Source organism: Heterocephalus glaber, unplaced genomic scaffold, assembly GCF_053883595.1.
Source record: "Heterocephalus glaber isolate CG9 unplaced genomic scaffold, H.glaber_assembly_v1.0 deba00001472, whole genome shotgun sequence".
Taxonomy (NCBI): Eukaryota; Metazoa; Chordata; class Mammalia; order Rodentia; family Bathyergidae; genus Heterocephalus; species Heterocephalus glaber.
Genome location: NW_028258315.1, coordinates 11,253,370 through 11,271,910, shown reverse-complemented (window position 1 = coordinate 11,271,910; position 18,541 = coordinate 11,253,370). Strand labels below are relative to the sequence as shown.

The window sequence follows — 18,541 nt, the reverse complement described above, 5'->3', positions numbered from 1 at the left end:
CTTTGTTGGCCATTTCCTTGCCTATTGATTCTGGCCTGAAAAGACTGAGCTCCAAACACAGCTCTACTATGTTGGAAAATATCAAGGTGATGCTTGTTTTAATCCTAAAAATTCACAGAAAGCAAAACAAAAGATATTTTGTTGAATGGTAAGAGTACCATAATTTTAAAAATGGGTTTTGTGTCTCCATTCACTTTGTATTTAAAAAGGGTCAACTAAAGACAGGGTGTTCTAATCAAAGCCCGATTCCAGTACTGATGTTCTATCTCACACAGCTGTGGCTAAGAACAGATTCATCAGCTACTCCCATAGTCCAGCTCTCTGACTTCTTATTCTAGCTCACTTACATGGCCAGGGGCTTTTTAACACTCTCATACCCCGAGGTTCCTCCCATTTTAATCATCAATTCCTCATCCCCCTCATCCTTCCTTTTGCTGAGTCCAACCTCTCCTCTTCCCCAGCCTTAGCTGCCTCTCCCAATCCAGGCTCAGTAGATCAGCTCTTCACTGTGCCCTCCCTATCCGATCCATCCATCCACCCTCTAAAACTCGGTGTTTTATTTTGTTCTTAAATTGAAAAAAGTCATGACTTCTTTTTAAAATATGGTTGGATGCTCCAGAAACTTTGGTGGCTCCCTCCTGCCTTATGGAATGAGTCCCAAACTCCTGATTTCAGAACCTGCCCTGGCTTAGCCCTCAGAAGGCTGATTTGTCTCCTTTCTGTACTGTTCTGTAGGCTTCCTGGTCCCCACTTCTCTGTCCATATTCTCACGATGTTCAGGAAAAGGCCAGGAGCTGAAATCCTGCCCTCTTCCTAAAAATCTTTGCTGTCGAACTTCAGCCCAAGTTTGTTTTCCTTTCTCTGACTTTTGAGAACATGTCTTGTAACTGCATATTTTTGTATAGTATTCTTTTGTAAATCTTTCTCCATATGTGAGTTCTAACCTTTCAATCAGAGTATGGCTCAAAAACAGGAGTTTCTCCTTCTAGACCCTTGCCCACCCTAACAGTTTACAGTTCTACATTGTTTTTGCCACGCGGTGGGTACCAGGTACTCGGCACTGAATACCTAGTCATGTGGCCTGCTGACTTGGCTTGACCCTAGCTTTTCCTGCATTCCTGAGCAATAAACCTCTGCTGGCTTCTTCTGCCATTATACATGAATAGAAAGGGACTACTATGTGGTCATTTCTTAAAAGTGTCAGTGTCATGTATGAATAGTTTCCCACCTGGCAAAGACGGGCAGGGTGTCTTTCAGAGGACTGATTTAAGGATAGATTTCAAATATGTTACTTACGGTAAAATTTGAGGCTTCAAAATTTCTAGCCCTTGAAATCTCGTGGGCTTATTTTTTTTACTGATTTATGTTAACAATGATTCATTAGTTGATGGTTGCTCTGATCAAATCGTAGAGGTTTTATAACTTGTTATAACACTCAAGTATTTATTTTACCTCTTTTATTTTATTGACGTTGGCTTGATAATGTCAGTATCCAACGCTGCTTATCAGGAAGTTATGTCTCTTGTTAAACAGCTTTCATTTCTGAGTGAAAATCATGTCCCTTTTTTGTGTGTAATACTGGGGATTAAATGCAAAGTTTTCACTGAGCAATTTCCCAGCCCTTTTAAAAATTTTATTTTTTTTTGAGACAGAATTTTGCTAAATCACTAAGTTGCATAGACTGGGCTCAAACTTATGCTTCTCCTGCCTCAGCCTCCCAGAGGGCTGGCACTACAGTGTGCTGTACCACACCTGACCAGTTATGTCCCATTTTGAGGAGCAAAACTCATCATAGGGCAAGTTAGCACTCTGAGTTTTGCATCCCCCCCCAAAAAATTTCAAAGGATCAAAGAAGACAGAAGGCCACAACCGCAGGATTGGTGGCAAAGGTACAGAGCCACCAACAGAGCAGTGTGAGGAAGCAGAAGTAGAGAACTCTGCCTCATGAGGAAGTAAACTAACTGATTCCCTGAAGGAAGGAGCGTAGCCAGGTGTCTACAGCCCTGAGCACTGAGCTTGGCTCTCAGTTCCACCCCACACTCTCTGTGACCTGGGCTCGACACTGGTGAGTGTCTATCATTTCCCCTTCTGCCAAATAGAAGTTAAAATAGTACCTAACCATGGCGTGGCCACAAGGATCCCACCTGCCAGGTGGCGAGCATGCAGCATGGCGTCAGCGAGTAGAGACAGGAAGGGAAGCTCTGATAGGTGCAGTGGGGAGTGTAGCTCGTGGGACACCTGTCTCCTCACTGAGCACCAGGTGGATGGGCCATGGATCTGGAAACGGGTCATTTTCCACCTTGTGTGTCATCCTCCCTTGGCCGGCTAGAAGAGAACTCTGCCTGGCCACTGTCCTTCCCGCAGTAGCTAGCTGTCAAGCTGGACACACTCAGGCCCAGGCAGCTCAGGAGGTACATCCAACAGAAGGCAGCGAGTCTTACACCACGGAGACCCCAGAAACTGGGCGTGGAGACCAGGACAGCCCTGGGTGCTCCTATTGGCGAATGCCCTCCATGCCAAGTCCTCCAGGCATGCCGTGGCTATGTCTTCCTCGTCCTACACCAGCCCTCACCCCAGGGAATGCGAGCTAGGAGAGATGGGAGGACAGTCAGCCGCAGCAACGCAGTGTGCAGAGTTCACTGGCTTTGCTGAGGTTCCCCTTGTTAAATATAAACTTCCTTTTGAAACACTGTTCGAGTTAGTGCCATATAACTGGGATCTGCAGGCGAGATTCTGGGCGCTCCTTTTTCCCCACTTCCCCTGGCTCCCCCATTTTGGCTACAGAGGTGGGGGTCCTTACCCTTTGTTCTCCTTCAAATGGTTCAAGCCTCAGGCAACTCTGACCTCTTCATCCTCAAACTCAAGGATCATGACTCAGGGCTAGAGCAAGAGACATCCCGGGGGACTCCATTGGTCCAAACTCTAGGGCAGCCCCTACACAGCGAGAAGATGGCGGCTCCATCTATATCCTAGAACTCACTTCATTGCTTGGTGGAAATCCCTTACTTCCTGCCAGCAGGTTAATGCATTAACATAGGCAGTTCTTACCCCTGACAGAGTCAAAACCCACATGACCGAATCTGCCCACCAAGATTCTGTGCCCACTGTTTTAGCTCCCAGATGGCTTCAAGGGTAACTGCGGAGAGCACTATGGGGAGAGTCGCCACCAGCACCCAAAACAAAGTGGCTGTAAGGTATTGAACAGCCACAAGAGACAGCATTTGCTTTACACACGGCACAGAGATGAATGACTGGAGGCCAAGCTTTGGAGCAGGAACATTGGCCATCTGCTCACTTCCATGTGACCTTAACTTCTCTGTGCCTCAGTTTACTCGAGGGTAGTGCTGAAGAACCTGGACCTTCCCACCGCCCCAGCACTGCGGTACTCACTCCCAGTTCCCAGGAGAAGGGCCATTGGCTTCCAACGACTCACGGATGGTGACCCATCCTAGACCTGCACCCAGCAGGAGGAAGCTGCCTCCCCAAGGCTCTGGTCCCTCCCAGCAGTCGCTGCACCCTGCTTAACCTGAGTACAAAGGCCTCACTCCAGGGCAGCTCTGTAGGGCCAGCTCTGCGCTAGCTCCCAGGGGCTCACCTGGTTCCGCCAGCTCCTCTGCCTCAGCCTGCCCTCCTCCAACCTGTTCCTTCCACCCGCTCCAGAGTCCGGAGAGCACGGGGAGCTCCCTGCAGGCACAGCCCGAGCAATCTCCCCTGCTGCTTACCAGGCTCCCGGCCTTTCCAGGTACTCAGTAAGGGTACACAAGATCCCTCTCCCTTCTCTGCCTCCTGTCTCTTCCTCCTCCTCTTCCTCTTTGTTTCCTTACTCCTAAGGTCAGCATAGAGCCAGTCCTGACCTGCATTGTGCCCAAGTCCATTTTGGGTGCCTCCCTGGCTGCCCACGACATTGGCCAAGTAACCGGATGACCAGAACATGGTTCTAATTGGTCTGAGCCAGGCGAGGAGACCCCACCCCTCCTGTGACCTACTGTATCCCAACACCTCCTGTCACTGTCCCGAGCTGTTGTCATCAGCCAAGCATCCCTATTCGTCTCTCTGGATTACCCCACCATATTGTTTTTGCTGATTGTAAACAATATGATCTTTTTTTCAGAGTATTTTTTTGTTAGGCCGTGTTTGCAGTGGAGTTGGTACCTGTACATGACACGAGGTAATTCCTTTTTTACCTCCTTTCTTCCTTTTCCTTACCCCTCCCTGCATCTCCTTTTCTCCTCCCGATTATTCCAGTTGTGTTCTTCACTTTGTTTCTTCTCCCACGTTCTTCATCTCATTCTTCTATCCAGGTCTCTTTCTTCCACTAAGGGCACAGGAGTTTTGCCTGGAATAGTACAGCACACATCAGTACAGACAGACCAGCCGGGCCGAAGCTCCATGCCGCGTGCCTCAGAGAGCAACACTCTCTTAACTACTGAGAGAAAGTGTTTGTTCTGGGCAAGTCTTTCATCACAAGGGTTGCATCATTCTGAAGCAGAGGAAAAAGAAAGTCCCCGTCTGGCTGAGTCAGACACAGAATCTCCAACAGGGCGCTGTTGGGTTACTTGACTCACCCAACAGGCACTGCAACGTCTTGCTCAGGGAACTTGTGGAATCTCCCCCTCTGGAATAATTTTTTAATACAAGCAAGTCTCATTTCCTGGGGTAGTTTATGAGGGCTCTGGCATTAAGGAAAGGCAATAAAGTCGATGACTTAGGCTAAATTTCTATGATTTTAAGATTTTTGTGGATTTGTGAAGACACAAGAATATAAAAACTAAATACCCCTTAGCTACCGTTTCTTAAATTGCATTAGTTATAAAAAATGCAAATTCAGCTCTCACTGGCAGTAAGTTTGTTGGCTAGCAACAGGAACGAAAGGCAGCTAACAAATTTAGAACAGCAGCATTTCAGGAAAAGGCACTGAATCCTGCACCGGGGCAGAGTTGGGGAGGGACCCGCAGAGATGATGAGCACGAGAGCTGCAGCTCTGAAGTGAACTCTGAACAGGAGGACACTGGGGAGTCTGCTTTCCTGGGCACTTAGGGTAGCTGAGAAATGGAAATGACAGTAATTGTGTTACAAGATTCTTAAGAGAAGACCAGTTGTTGCTATTCTATTTTAATATTACTGTGTACTTTGCTAGGGTTGCCATAACAGAGAGCCACAGGGACAGCTAGACACCAGAATTCCACTGTCTTGGATTTCCGAGGCTGAAATCTGAGACCAAGGGGCCACTTGGGCTGGTTCCTTTCTCCTTGGCTTGTGGTGGCCACCTTTCCCTGCATTCTCATGTGGTCTACCCGCCCGCCATGCCTGTCTATGTCTTAACCTCCTCTTATTCATAGAAGGACAAAGGTCCTGGTGCCTTAGAACTACCCATATTAATTAACTAAATTATCTCTTCAAAGACTCCGTCTCCACGAACAGTGAGGTTCTGAGCTTCAAAGGTATTAGGCCTTAGCCCTTAACTATGTAAATTTGTTGAGGGGAGGCACAACTGAGCTCACAGCAGCAACTGACACTTCCTTCCTAGATTGTTCCTTCTGTGTGTGTTTTGTAAACATTGCCTTGCACTGTCTTTGGCGAGAAAGCAGGCCAGAGTTGGTCCAAACTGTCCTTGACCCACCCCCTCCCACCACCAAAACGTGGCTGCCTCTTAGCGTCCGTGGCTTCTCACCCTCCTTAACCTCTAGGTCTGCTCTGTGGTCCTCTGCGCCCCAGACCTTGTCTATGTCCTTCTCCTGGCAAATCCCTAGCGGCTCCCTCCTGGGTGCTGGTGTGGAGGTTCCCGAAGAGTCCTCGTTGACACGGAGGCCAGCAGGCCAGCGTTGGGTGAGATCAGTGGCAGCAAGGCTGCCTTCCAGAGAGTTGGCATCTGCAGACGCCAGGGTGGCGCGTGCCTGCGGGAAGATGAGGAAGAAGGGCTGGAGGGGAAGAGCGGACGACAGGTCGGCAGCGGGAAGCCCAACTTTATCGATGGAGAAATCCCGGAGAAGCTGAGCAATGCAGTCTTTTCCCTAATCTGATTTCCACCTTCTGTGACTGGGAAGAGCAACAGAAAGCACGAGCTTGACTCACGACGACTCTGAGAAGCTCTGGCCTAAGGACAGCGGGTCATGTGGACTTCACGCCGGGGGCGGGCGGCCTCTCCCCCAGAGAGGGAAGATCTGGCAGGCGCTGGGAGTGTGATTAATCGCGGTGTTCATGGAACAACACAGCCTCTTTGCCGGGGGGCCCAGGCCCCATGCCTGCTTGTCCTGACGACAGCAGCTACCTACTGCTGCCTGGGCAGGTGGCAGTGAAAGCTGGGGTGTGGGGAGAGCTGCTGGGCTGTGGGGAGGCCAAGAGGAAAGAGGAGGCGCCCTTGTGCAAAAACTTCTGGTCTGGGTCCTAAAGCCCGCGAGGAACGGATGTCAAAAGCACCAGCATAATGGCTAGTGCTGGAGAGGAAAGCCCTGTGTGGCATAAAAGCCATCACTCAGCCCCTTCCACACAACCTCTCCTGGTGAGAAGCTTCATTCCCCTCTTAGCGATCATGAGGTTCTTGTCCAGTTCTGATTTCTGCCACCCGGTCCCTCTCCACCCCTTGACAGCTCCTGGTCCCCCTCTGTCCCTGAGATCAGAGGATGTCCCCCGATCTGCGCCCCTAGTGATCTCAGCCCCTATGGGGATTCAACTACCTGGACTCCTTGGCCCAGCTCTCTGGAGACTGCCTGATAGGGATTTCCAGGCGGAAGTTCCTCTAGGCAGGAGCTTCTCAACTCTAGCTGCCCAGAATGAGAAGCATTCGGGAGGATTTAAAAAATCCTGATGCCTACTCTGTACCCCAGGACCATTACAGCAGACCCTCTGGGGCTAGAAATCAAGCATCAGTATTTTTTTTAAAGTTGTTTTTAATTCTTCCACCTGGACATATTGTCTCTCTTCCGACACAGTGCTTTTTGTCAGATGGCCTTAGAAATCTGATAATTTCCTTTTTAAAGTCTGGCTCAAGAACCAAACTCTGAAGCCATCAAATTTAAGGCAAGTTTGTTAATCTCTCTTTACTTCAATTTCCTCATCTGTCAATTGGTGATGGCAGGGCTTAACGACAGCGCTTACTTCATAAGGTTGTAATGAGAATTAAAAGCTCAGTTCAGTGCCTGGCACATAACACATGATGACTATGTTAGTTATTAGAATTCTGAGTGGTCAGTAAGGACTTTGAATGATGAAGTTATGTCTAATACACTGGTCCTAGAACTTTGGCCTACATAGGGACACCTGAAGAGCTTGCTTAAAAATCAGCTCTTGTACCCTTTTCCTGAGATTCTGATTCCATCGTCTAGGCTGGGGTATAAGTGACCTGGGTTCTAGGGGTCTGGGAACCCACCTGGGATAGTGGCTGTGTCCAACTCTTCCAGAACTTGTGGGCTAAGAGAAGAGTCCAGACCACCCTTCTTTTACTTTCAACAAGTAAACGAGGGTTCTGTCGTGAGCATAACTCAAAACCAAACCAAACTTCACGTAGTCGTGCTCCACTGGGCCTTAAATTGGAAACCAGGAGATTATGAAAAACTCTAAGACTGGGCAGAGTTTTCCCTTCCAAGCCATATTGCAGGTTGAGCATCCCAAGTCTAAAAGTTTGACATTTGAAATGCTTCAAAATCCAAAACTTTTTGAGCACCAATCTGATGCCCAAGTGGAAAATGTCACACCGTGAAACTCAGTTTCCTGCACAAAATTATTTTAAAATGTTGTACAAAATTACATTCTTATTTGTGTAAGAATGACAGTACATGGAACATAAATAAATTTCATGTCTATCCCTACCTCCCATCCCCAAGATGTTTTATTGTGTATATGCAGATATTTCAAAATCTATAAAATCCAAAATTTGAAATACTTCTTGAGGTCCAGAACATTTTGGATAAGGGACACTAAACCTGTACTTCTTTGAAAAGACGGCTTCTCTTCTACCTTGCTTGGGAACCTCATAGTACTCGGTAGCTCACCAAGGCCCACGGCTCAGCTGCTCTGTCCTTTGGACTTGGAATGTTAGCACAGTGTTCTGCCGGAACCCTGAGCCTGGGCTCCTAGTGAGACTTCAGCCCTAGGCCTTTTTCTTTGTTTTCTTCCTAGGAAGTCACCTGACCATTTCCACCATCATACCTAGCTGTTTGGTTTTTCCCACTTTTGTGCAGCCAAGGTATCTTTTATTATCATTATAGCCTTCTTTTTAGCTGACTCTTTATTTTGTTTCCATTTTAGCTCAAGTCCATTACACTAAATACTGTACACATTATTATCCCCTAAACGAATTTTCTCAATCAATTTTAGCAAGCAAGGTCAAGGCCCAATGAGCTGGATGCCCAGGCCTTGGATTGGCTCTCAACCAAAACAACCCAACAACCCCTCCTTCTTGAATCAACATTGCTCCCAGAGGGATGGGATTTTACATCAGTGAAGGATGTATTAATTAAAGCAAATGAAAATGCCCTCATTTGTTGTAATGAATTTAGCTCTTGCAGGCTGTTTTCTTCGGGGTCGCATGCCTGGATGATGTACTGAAAAGAATCAAAGGGAGGAAAGACATTAAGTTCATCACTGCCTTCAGAGACCTGCTTTTCACCACCCTGGCTTTTCCTATCTGCACTGTGAGTTACCAAGATGTGTGTCTGATAGAATAGACATGTACAAATAGATGGTCAGCTCTCTGGGGCATCAAGAATGTTTGGGAATCCGTTACTGTAACCAGAGCAACTGCATTTGCTTAAATGTTCCATCTGAGGACTGCACCTTGTTGTTCAAATGTCTTCAGAAAACAGGCTACATTGACAATCAGCATTATCATTCAGGTTTGTATCTTTGGGAAGGCTCGGTGCAAAGAACTTACTGCTGTCTAAGGGGGAAGTCTGAAGGACCCTTCTTGATAAAATAACTGACCTTCATCTCTGTGTGTTTCACATCGACTAATTCAACCAACCTGGGGTCAAAAATATTCAAATAAATTTAAAACCATCATAATAAAAAATTGTAAAACCAATACATTTTATGGACTACTTATATAACACTCGCATTGTACTAGGTATTAAAAGTAATCTAAGGACAGTTTAAATTACAGGATATATACGCACAGCTTATATGTAAATGCTAGGCCATTTTATACAAGACTTGGGCACCTGTGGATTTGGTGTCCTTGGGGACCCATCCCCCATGGACACTGAGGGACTGGACAACTGAGACAACATTGATTCCACCAGAGTAACGAGAATGGAGAGCCAGAGGGAGGAGGTGGCTTATTTTCCCTTTACATATCTTGTTTTGCTTGTTACAGTAAGTTTATGTTACCTCTACAAATGGAAACCATCAAATAAGAAAATAAAATGAATAAAAGATGGCCCAGTGCAGGGCACTTAGTAGGTAGGCACCTCATTCATTGTGCTGGATGAATGGCCATTAGGAAAAAGCAAGGCATATGCAAAGGACAGGATGCTTGCTTGCTGATGCGGCCTATATTTCTATGCCATTGTTTATGTCTTCTTTCACTGGCTGGAGTGGAAACAAAAGGAGATCAAGCATGCCGGCTGCCCAGCAGGTCCTATGATTAGAAATCACTACCTTTGTCCACCTGTCATTGTCCTGCTTCCTGTTGCCCTGGGACTTCAAAACTAAATGCGAAACGAGCTTCTCTGAACACTAATGAGTTCTTCCCTGACAGAGCCAGGACTGGCATTCCAGGTTTGCTTTGTAGAAGACCTCCACTCCCATCCCCTTAAAGATTAAGTTTCCAAACTTCCAAAGATTAAGCTTATCCAACTAACAATGAAGCTCATTCATTTTTTAAGGTTAGGAAGTAAGCCTATGAAATTTCAGAAGATAGGAAGATCACAAGATGAATACTCAGCTCCCTCTAGTCTGAGCACTGACTTGTGACACAGGGGACTGGGGCTCAGACAAGATATCTGAGGAGGACAAGAAATGGAGATGCATGAAACTTCTGAGCAAGGGAGAGATGGACTCTCAGTGAACTAGCTTGTGAATGGTCCCGGGAGTTTGACACCTCTCATCCCCTGCTATTCCTTTCTGTGCCTCCGTGTGTGTGTGTGTGTGTGTGTGTTTGTGTGTGTGTGTTACTGGGGACTGAACCTAGGACCTTCTCACTGAGCTACATCTGCAGCCCTTTTAATTTTTTATTATGAGACAGGGTCTCATTGTGTTGCTGAGTTGCCAGGCTAGGCTTGAACTTGCCATCCTCCTGCCTCAGCCTCCTAGAGTGCTGGAATACAGCTGTGTGCCACTGGAGCAGGCTGCCACACCTATTTAAAGTGAGCAATGAACTTATAAGACTGGAGCCATTCCATGCGCCCAGTCTTGGCACTCTTGGTGTAAGCTTAGAGGAGAAAGAAGTTACTGGGTACAATGCAGGATTAATTGTGCATCAGTTTCTCCACATCTTCTCTCCCTGCCATGCTGAAAAATAACTGATCCCTAACTCATTGACACATTGAGATATCCCCAGAGAGCGCAGCTAGAGCAATCCTACAATAAAAATCTTCTCCCCTTCATTTTACATTCCCATGTTGTGAATGAATCTATGATATTAAAGCAGGTATCAATTTTTATTTTGCTATGTTTCCTTGATGGTCTAGAGAATTCTGGTTGAAAACCAATTTAACGGTCCTGTTTTTGTATTTTTTCTTTCCAGTTTGTATTTTTGGCATTCTGGACCATATTTCTCTATGACCGAGAGCTTGTTTACCCCAAGTTCCTAGATGGCATGTTTCCAGTGTGGCTGAATCACGCAATGGTGAGTGAAGGGGAAATTCAGTGCCAGTCGCCTCGGTACTGAACTGCTTCCCCAGCCCCAACATCCAGGTTACTCCTGCCTCCCGATTCTGTCGCTACTAAGAGCACACTGAGGATGTGAAATCAGCAGAAACTGGTACTGTATGACAGGGTGTCCTCCAAGAGCAGAGGTGAGGTCCAGACAAGATTGACGCCTTGCTTAGGAAGTCATTGGAATGTCAGAGGGGTAGGGAACTTTTCGGTAGCTTCAGTCCTGAAAGAGAAGCAACTTCCACAAATAGCAAGTGCATTATGCAATTCCTATATAGGAACTGAGTAAAGCCAGCATTCAACAAAATTCACCCCAGCAGCAGCGCCTTAACTATTTCTTCTGTGAGACTGAGCATCACAAATGGGATGCTTATTTACATATTTCCATGAATATATTGCTATTTGGTTTTAATTTTTATTCATTCACATGTTCTTGAGGGGTTAAATGCTCTGTTTCCCTGAAAATAAGACCTAGCGGGAAAATAATCAGGATTGAAAACTAAAGATCAAAATGCCAGCCCCAATCTGCTATCCTTGCCTTAGCTGCTTCACAGAGCAGCCACCCAGCAAGAGAACACTGAGGGATAATCCTCTGCGTGACACTGGCCATCACCATGGTAATGACCAGCTAGGGCTTATTTTCCACTTAGGTCTTCTTTTTGAGGAAAGACGGTAGCAAACCGAATACGTTCTGAGATGTTCACACTGCTAGAATTGGGGCGGGGCGGGGGGCGGGAGTAACAGTGGCCCAGATATGCAGGCGGAGCAGTGGGTTCCCATTGGAGGGCTAAGCCTGAATCTTGGACTCTTTGTGAGCAAAGTGGTCGTTCAAAATCCTAGCTCAGCTTTTCAATACTAAGGTTTCCTCATTAGTCAGAAGTTTATAAAGCAGTCTCAATTCTTGGAAGCAAATCAACTTTTTTAATTTGGGGGAAAATCACCAGGGCATAGCATATCAAGGCTCCAACTTCACTCACAGACTTTCTTCTGCCCCTGAACCCTTCCATTGTCTTAAAACTCTCATGACGGCCAACTTGGAAAAGCAACTCAATCTACTAACACTGCTCCCCTTCCCTGTATGTCCTATGAAAAAAACCTGAGTGGGGGGAGGACTTACTTTCAGTTAAATATTTGCTCCATGAGATATTGACTAATACCCCATAGTTGTGACCTCATTTAGTGTTCAAGACCAGAACCTATGTATTAAATAAGTCCCACCTGGCCCAGGGATGTAACTCAGTCGCACAGTGCCGCCTGGCAAGCACGAGGACCTGAGTTTAATTCCTGGTACCAAAAATAAATAAATAAATAAGCAAGCAAGTCCTACCTCTCAGAAGCCCTTCTTGCCAGCCTCTTCTTGTCTTTCTAACTCCCCGTTGACATTAATCTGAGACTCATACATCGGAAATATATGGCACATTGCACTACACAATGCCTGCTCCTCAGGTATGAGCTCATTTAATTCATGCAAACTTCTTTTGATAACTACCATCTTCTTGATTAAAAAAAAGTATTTAAGAGAGGGTTACACATTCGGTATGGGGCCTCTCCCATCAAAGATAGCACAGCCAGGATTGTAAGCCAAGCCTAATTCACTCTTCGTAGCATTTTGCTACAGTTAAGTCCAGAAATTGTGGCTTGATCTAGTTTATAATCAACCAGGCAATCAAAAGGATGTCACTTTGCTTGATTAATTACTATAGAAAAGTGAGAATTTTCATTTAAAAAAAGACACAGAATCTCCATCTGTATGCTAAGTCGAAACTCTGATAAAATGGTTTGAAACAATTGGCTGAACTAGTTGTTACTAAAATAATAAATAAAGGCAGGGTCTCAAAAGTGCCTTTCACTTGGGCTCAAATGCATTCAAACACCTTGTGGAGGTTCACACTGATGTGCCATTGGATTTATTCCAGATAGTTATGTTGGCAATACCCAATATTTGTGACCTTGCAAAACAAATAGCCATATGGATTGTTGATCATTTTGGAAGCAGAGAGTTGGATACTATACATCACCTCCAGGAGCTAATTAGTAAAGCAGGTATTGTAAAATGGAGATCCTTAAGTCTTTCTGTGACTTCACAACTTGGGAGGGCTGGGTGGTGGTGACCCTTTGGGAAACAGATACTTCAAATCTCTTAGAGAGAAGAGGGAAGAGTCAAAGGAAGTGGGGTAGAGATGAGGAGGACAGGAGGTGAGAGCCTGCCTTGGGTCAGACACAGATGCATCTGTTTCTTTTAACTTAATTGAAGAAACTCCCAACAGAGCCATCTCTAGGAAAATGTCAGTATCAGCAAAACCAACTTGGGGAGTCCCTAATGCAGTCACCCCCAAACTTCTGCTTCCTTCAGTATCTACTCCAAAAAAGTGTGCTCAATGCTACATCTCTTCCCTCTCACGCAGAGCATCACTTACTCTGGACGTTTTCTGTCTTCACTGGTGCATCATCCAGGTGTATTAGCTCAGGAATGCTCTTTGCCACATACATACTAAAATGACTGGTGTGAACCAGTATAGAAGTGACTGTTCCTGGCTGCTCGGGTTTGTATCTCAAGTGTCCCCCAAAAGCTCATGTGTTGAAGTTGAGGGGTGGTGAAATCTTTAAGAGGTGGGGCCTATGGACCTGTCACTTTTGGGTCCCTGGGGGCATCCCCTTGGAAGGGAAAGAAGGGTTCCCAGACCTCTTCTTCCTTATTTTTTTACTTCCAGGCCATGAAGTGAGAGGTTTTGTTCCTCCACACATGCCCTGACTTGCTATGCTGCCTTGCCATGGGCCCAAAAGCAATGGGACCAGTCAGTCATGGACTGGAATTTAGGGTACAATGAGAAGAAGAAAGTCTTTTCTCTTCATCACTTGATTGTGCCAGGTATTCATTACAGTACTGGGAAGCTGACTAACACGGGGTCAGTGTGTTAACACTTCCCACGTTTTACAGTGCCCTCCATGACAACCCAGGGAAGTGCATATAATGCTAGGAGAGTCCCCATGGGAGCCAGAGTGGTGAGGGGCAGCTTGGTGGGGAACCAGCCCTGCTGAGGAATGGAATGGCTCTTGCCCTACTCCTCTTTCCTCCATACAGTATAAGAATTACTGTCTTCCTTGACAATGGTCTTTTTACACTGGGAGCACCACATAAAGAAGTTGATGAAGGTCTTAGTGCTCCAGACCAGTTTACTGCTGTCAAATTGTCTGATTCCAGAATTGCCCTGAAATCTGGCTATGGAAAATATCTTGGTATCAAGTCAGATGGACTTGGTGTTGGGCATTCGGATGCCATTGGACCAAGAAAACAGTGGGAACCAGGGTTTCAAGATGGGAAAATGGCCTTATTGGCCTTAAATAGTTGCTTTATTAGATGCAATGAAGCAGGTGATATAGAAGCAAACAGTAAAATAGCAGGAGAAGAAATGATAAAGATTAGATCCTGTGCTGAAAGAGAAACCAAGAAAAAAGATGACATTCCAGAAGAAGACAAAGGGAATGTAAAACAGTGTGAAATCAACTCCATAAAAAAAAATTTCAGAGCTTCCAAGACCATAAGCTTAAAATCAGTAAAGAAGATGGTGAAATTCTTAAAAAGGCTAGGAAAGATGGATTTTTGCATGAGACACTTCTGGATAGGAGAGCCAAGTTGAAAGCTGATAGATGCTGCAAATGACCAGGCCTTTTTTTGTTTCTGCCTACTCCTTTTGTTTTCTATGAATAAAAAATGCAGTGATAGTGCTTTTATAGAGTTAAAAAAAAAAAAAGAATTACTGTTGTCCTAAAAGGTTCTTTCACTTCACAATGCTCCTTCTGTGCGCCATAGTGGTTTTAGCTTTGGAATATTTTCCCTGTTGCCATTTGTGACCTGTCCCAGATTTTATGAGCAGTAGTTGTCACATTCAGAAATACCATTCTGTCCTTTGACACAGTGTAGTTCTAAAAGCGTCCCGATTAATCAGGTCTTTTGAATCCTCCTGGCCCAACCCTAACTCACTGGAAACTCACCATTGCAGTAGGACCCATCTGAACTGTTGACTCTGAGGTTCATTTTCCTGCCCTTCAGTGACATCAGTGGGATATTTGCATCCACCTCGGACAGGCTGCTTGTGCTGTGAAGAAGAGCTCCCATTTCGCCTGGCTGCCTTAGTTAAAGTAGATCAACCTGACTATTTTATAGCTAAGCAGTTCTCTTGTCTTCACAAAAGAAGGGAAAGAACAGCAAAGTATTCCTCCAGGTTTTGCCAGGAAAACATTAACTCCTCAGGTCTTATCTGAATGCTTGCTAAAGATAGAACCAGAGCAGACAGATTTAAATAGCAGGAAGAAGACTCTTAGTAACTGAGGAAACTATCAGATCCTAACCGGAGGGAGCCAGGGAACTTACTTCTCTAGAAATCAACCTAAATCGTTCAGGTTGCCCCAAAGCTGCAGTGAAATAGATCAGAGTTCCTCCTCGAACTTCTCTGCATCTGAAAATAAGTGCACAATTATTGAGAAGGTGTGCAGAAGCAATTTATAAAGTGTCAAAAACTGCCAAAGTATAAATTACTATAGTATGCAACTTAAGAATTCCCACTCGGTATCCCTAGCCCTACACCGCATCTGTGATCACAGTCTTAGAACTAAAAATGCCCCATTGATATTGGAGGACATTTCAGCACAATCGGCTCCTCCCTGGCTCCTTAAGCTGGAGAAACCACCCAGTACAGCTGTTTGATTACTGAATACGTTGTCATTTATTTACTTAAAAAATAATTATTAAGCACGGTTGTCGTGTTATACTGTGATCAAAGTTTGGTAGGTGTGTTTAGATCTAGTGATCTTGAGTCTTATTGAGGCTCACATGAACACACACACAAAGCTGAATTAATAAAACTCTAGTTAACACTAAAGCAAGACATTGATATGTGTGGTGACCTGCAGTGCTGTGTGATTACTGTCAAATGAATGGTGAATGATCAGGACAGGATGTCTGTCTCTTTGTGTCTTGGCCTGGTTGTGACCCACACACAGGCCATAGCTGGACAATCTGGAGGTCTTTGCATACTCCCCCAGGGCATGCTGGTAGTCTAGATGGCCAAGGAGGGAAACCTCAAAGTTCTGGTTCCTCCCTCAATCAGAGCAGGCAAAATGTGGTCTACCACTAGAATTCTGATCCAGTCTCAGATTTTGCTCTCCCCCAGGAAGTTTGGTGTGAGATTTCTGGGCTACCGAGTAGTGAGTCTAGAGGAGAAAAGAAGACATACATGGGCATGTCAGGTCCCAATCACCACCTGCAGGCATTACAGCCTCCCCACTACTTTCCTAAGTACTTCTTCTCTGGCCGCCCCTTACTCTGGGCATAAGGCTACCCATAATCTGGGTATCTCTGAGTAGTTCAGTGTTTTCTAGCCCTTAGGAAATAGGCTATTCTGTGAATTGGAGGGGATCTATGGGCTCCATTCCCTAGGAAAACATAAATCCTCATTGAATTTTGTGTAAAATTTTAGGGAGGCTCATTGACCTTGAAAATTCCACTTATAAGTCTTGAGATAAGAATGCCTGACATAACTGTGTGTTTAGCTGAAAAGAAGGGCCTCAGATGATTTCTTCCACTGAGTTCAAATAAAAAAGACAATAAAAAATTATTCATTTCTACAACATCACTGTTTTGTGCATAGTGCTGCTTTTGTCTTTATAGAATGATGGCAGAGCTATGAGATATGGCTCCTAATCTCAAGAAATTAACATATAACAGATATTGCATGCCCAGTCTAATATTTATATGCAGTGTAGCTGATGTATATAAAATTAATAGGTAAGACATTTGACTTTAACATAAGAAAGTCTTAAAAAGCACTTACTGTGTACCTACTCTGTACTAGGCTCTCTGAGAGCCAGGGATGTGGTAATAAGTAATACTAACCAAAAAAATTTATTCTTTGCAGTATACATACATCCTAGCAGATGAGATAAGCAAAAGATGAACAATAAATGAATAATATAATGCTAGATAATGAAAATGCTAAAAATAAAATAAATGAGATAAAGGGATAGAGTTGTATTTGTGTATATATGTGAGTGCTCATGTGCTGCAAATATGTAGAAAGGTACCAGGTTTAATAGGGTGTAGGGAAATTAGGGCGGTATGCCAGTCAGCTTTCTGAGAGGTGATAAAATACCTGACATAATCAACTTTAAGAAAGGAAAGATTTATTTTCATTCATGATTTCAGAGGTTTCAGTTTATGGTCCCATGTCTCTGTTGTTTTGGAACCTATGGCAAGGCAAAACATTAAAGCAGGTAAGCAAAGCAAAAATGACAGGAGGGAGCTGGAGTCCCACAATCCTCTGCAAAAACACACCCCCAATAACCTAACTTCTGTTCACTAAGCCCCGCCTCCTAATTTTCCACCACCTCCCAACAGCGCCATCTGCTGGGACCAAACCTTTACCACATGAGCCTCTGAGGGACATTTAAGATCCAAACCATAACAGGTGATTGAGAAATATAATAAGCTGATATTTTAACAGCAGTGATAAGAGAGTAAGGGAAGCAGCGATGGGAAGTTCTGACAGAAGAAGGGCTCAAGTGCAAAGACTTGAGAGGAAATGCTGGCCATGTGAGGAAACAGAAAAAAAGTCATTGTGGCCAGTTCAGCGTGAGTAAGGAGAGATAGGCTGTAGCCATAGCTCAGATTATACTTCCCATGATATGCGAGGAGTTAGGATTTTACTCTGAGTACAATGGAGAACTCACATTTGGGGGAGACCTTCTTTGTTCCTCTCCAACACACATATAATATATTCTTACTGCCACATATGTAAAGAAGAGAAAATAAGATTTAGCCTAAGACACAGGGAAGTAGTATGAATAGAGATGCTAGGGTGGTACAAGGATTATGGATGAAGAAATCAGTCCTGCTGTTGGGCACATTAGTGTGAGATGCCTATTTGACAACGAAGCCGAGTTTTGGCAGAGAGCATGGACGTGTTTGACCCTGGACATGCCTTGGGAAGATTTCTGGGCTGGTGACATAAATTTGGCTACCTCTCTTATAAAGACTGTTTTCAAAGTTAAACTGAGTAAACTTACCTGAGACTAGATATGGCTACACATGATATCCCAGGACTAAGTCTTAGAATATTCCAGCCTTCCATGGTTAAGAAGAAGAGGAGGATTCAACAAAGGACACCGGAAGGGAAGTGTCACTTAGCTAGGAGGAAACAGAACAGTTTGGTTCCTGGAAGTCAAGCATAAAAAAGTTTCAAGAAAGAGGAAGTATTTCATGTCCAAGTCTGCTCAGAGGTTAAGGAAGATGTCAGTGCAAGAGGACACAAGACAGACCTTTCCATTGGACTTAGAAATAGTGAACTCCCCTGTGACCTGTACAGCAGCCATTCCAAGGGCACACTGAGTATAGGTAGAAGCTTGGTTGTTCTCTGTGTATTAGTTTCTTATTGCTGTTGCAGCAAATTAGTGCAATTTTAGTAGCTGCTATAGTTCTGGAGATCAGAAGTTCAAATTTTGTCTTTTGGGATAAAGCCCAGGTATTGGTGGATAACCCGGAGGAGAGTCTGTTTCTTTGCTTTTACACCTTTTTTCTTAGTTCACAGCTCCCTCATCTTTCTTCAAAGAATATCACCACAACCTCTACTTCTCCTCAAGCTCTGCTTCTGCCTTCATATTTCCTTTCCCCCTGCTTCTTTCTGTCCTGTCTTCCTCCAGCAAAGACCCTTGTGATGACACTGGGTTCGCTTGG

General features: G+C 44.8%; 1 protein-coding gene, 1 long non-coding RNA gene and 1 pseudogene across 9 annotated transcripts in view; 2 read left to right on the top strand and 1 right to left on the bottom strand.

The window, feature by feature from the left end:
* Adtrp (androgen dependent TFPI regulating protein) overlaps window positions 1-18,541 on the top strand; it is a 64,974-nt gene that overhangs the window by 1,078 nt on the left and 45,355 nt on the right. For 4 of the 8 annotated variants that reach the window (XR_002396014.2, XM_004847690.4, XM_004847689.4 and 1 more), the window contains exons 2-3: window positions 8,496-8,630; window positions 10,682-10,783. Coding sequence is in view for 7 of the 8 variants with exons in the window: in XM_004847690.4 (XP_004847747.1) it covers window positions 8,496-8,630; window positions 10,682-10,783 (237 nt within the window). In the remaining variant the exon portion in view is untranslated. The other 4 variants (XM_087181776.1, XM_021260650.2, XM_021260651.2 and 1 more) reach the window with 3 other exon arrangements.
* The window catches only part of LOC147826187 (uncharacterized), a 118,466-nt gene continuing 104,082 nt past the window's right edge, over window positions 4,158-18,541 (bottom strand). Inside the window, exon 4 of the long non-coding RNA XR_015439310.1 lies at window positions 4,158-4,336. This is a non-coding gene — a long non-coding RNA (uncharacterized LOC147826187). The remainder of the gene's footprint in view (window positions 4,337-18,541) is intronic.
* The window catches only part of LOC147826189 (protein FRG1 pseudogene), a 31,059-nt pseudogene continuing 24,054 nt past the window's right edge, over window positions 11,537-18,541 (top strand).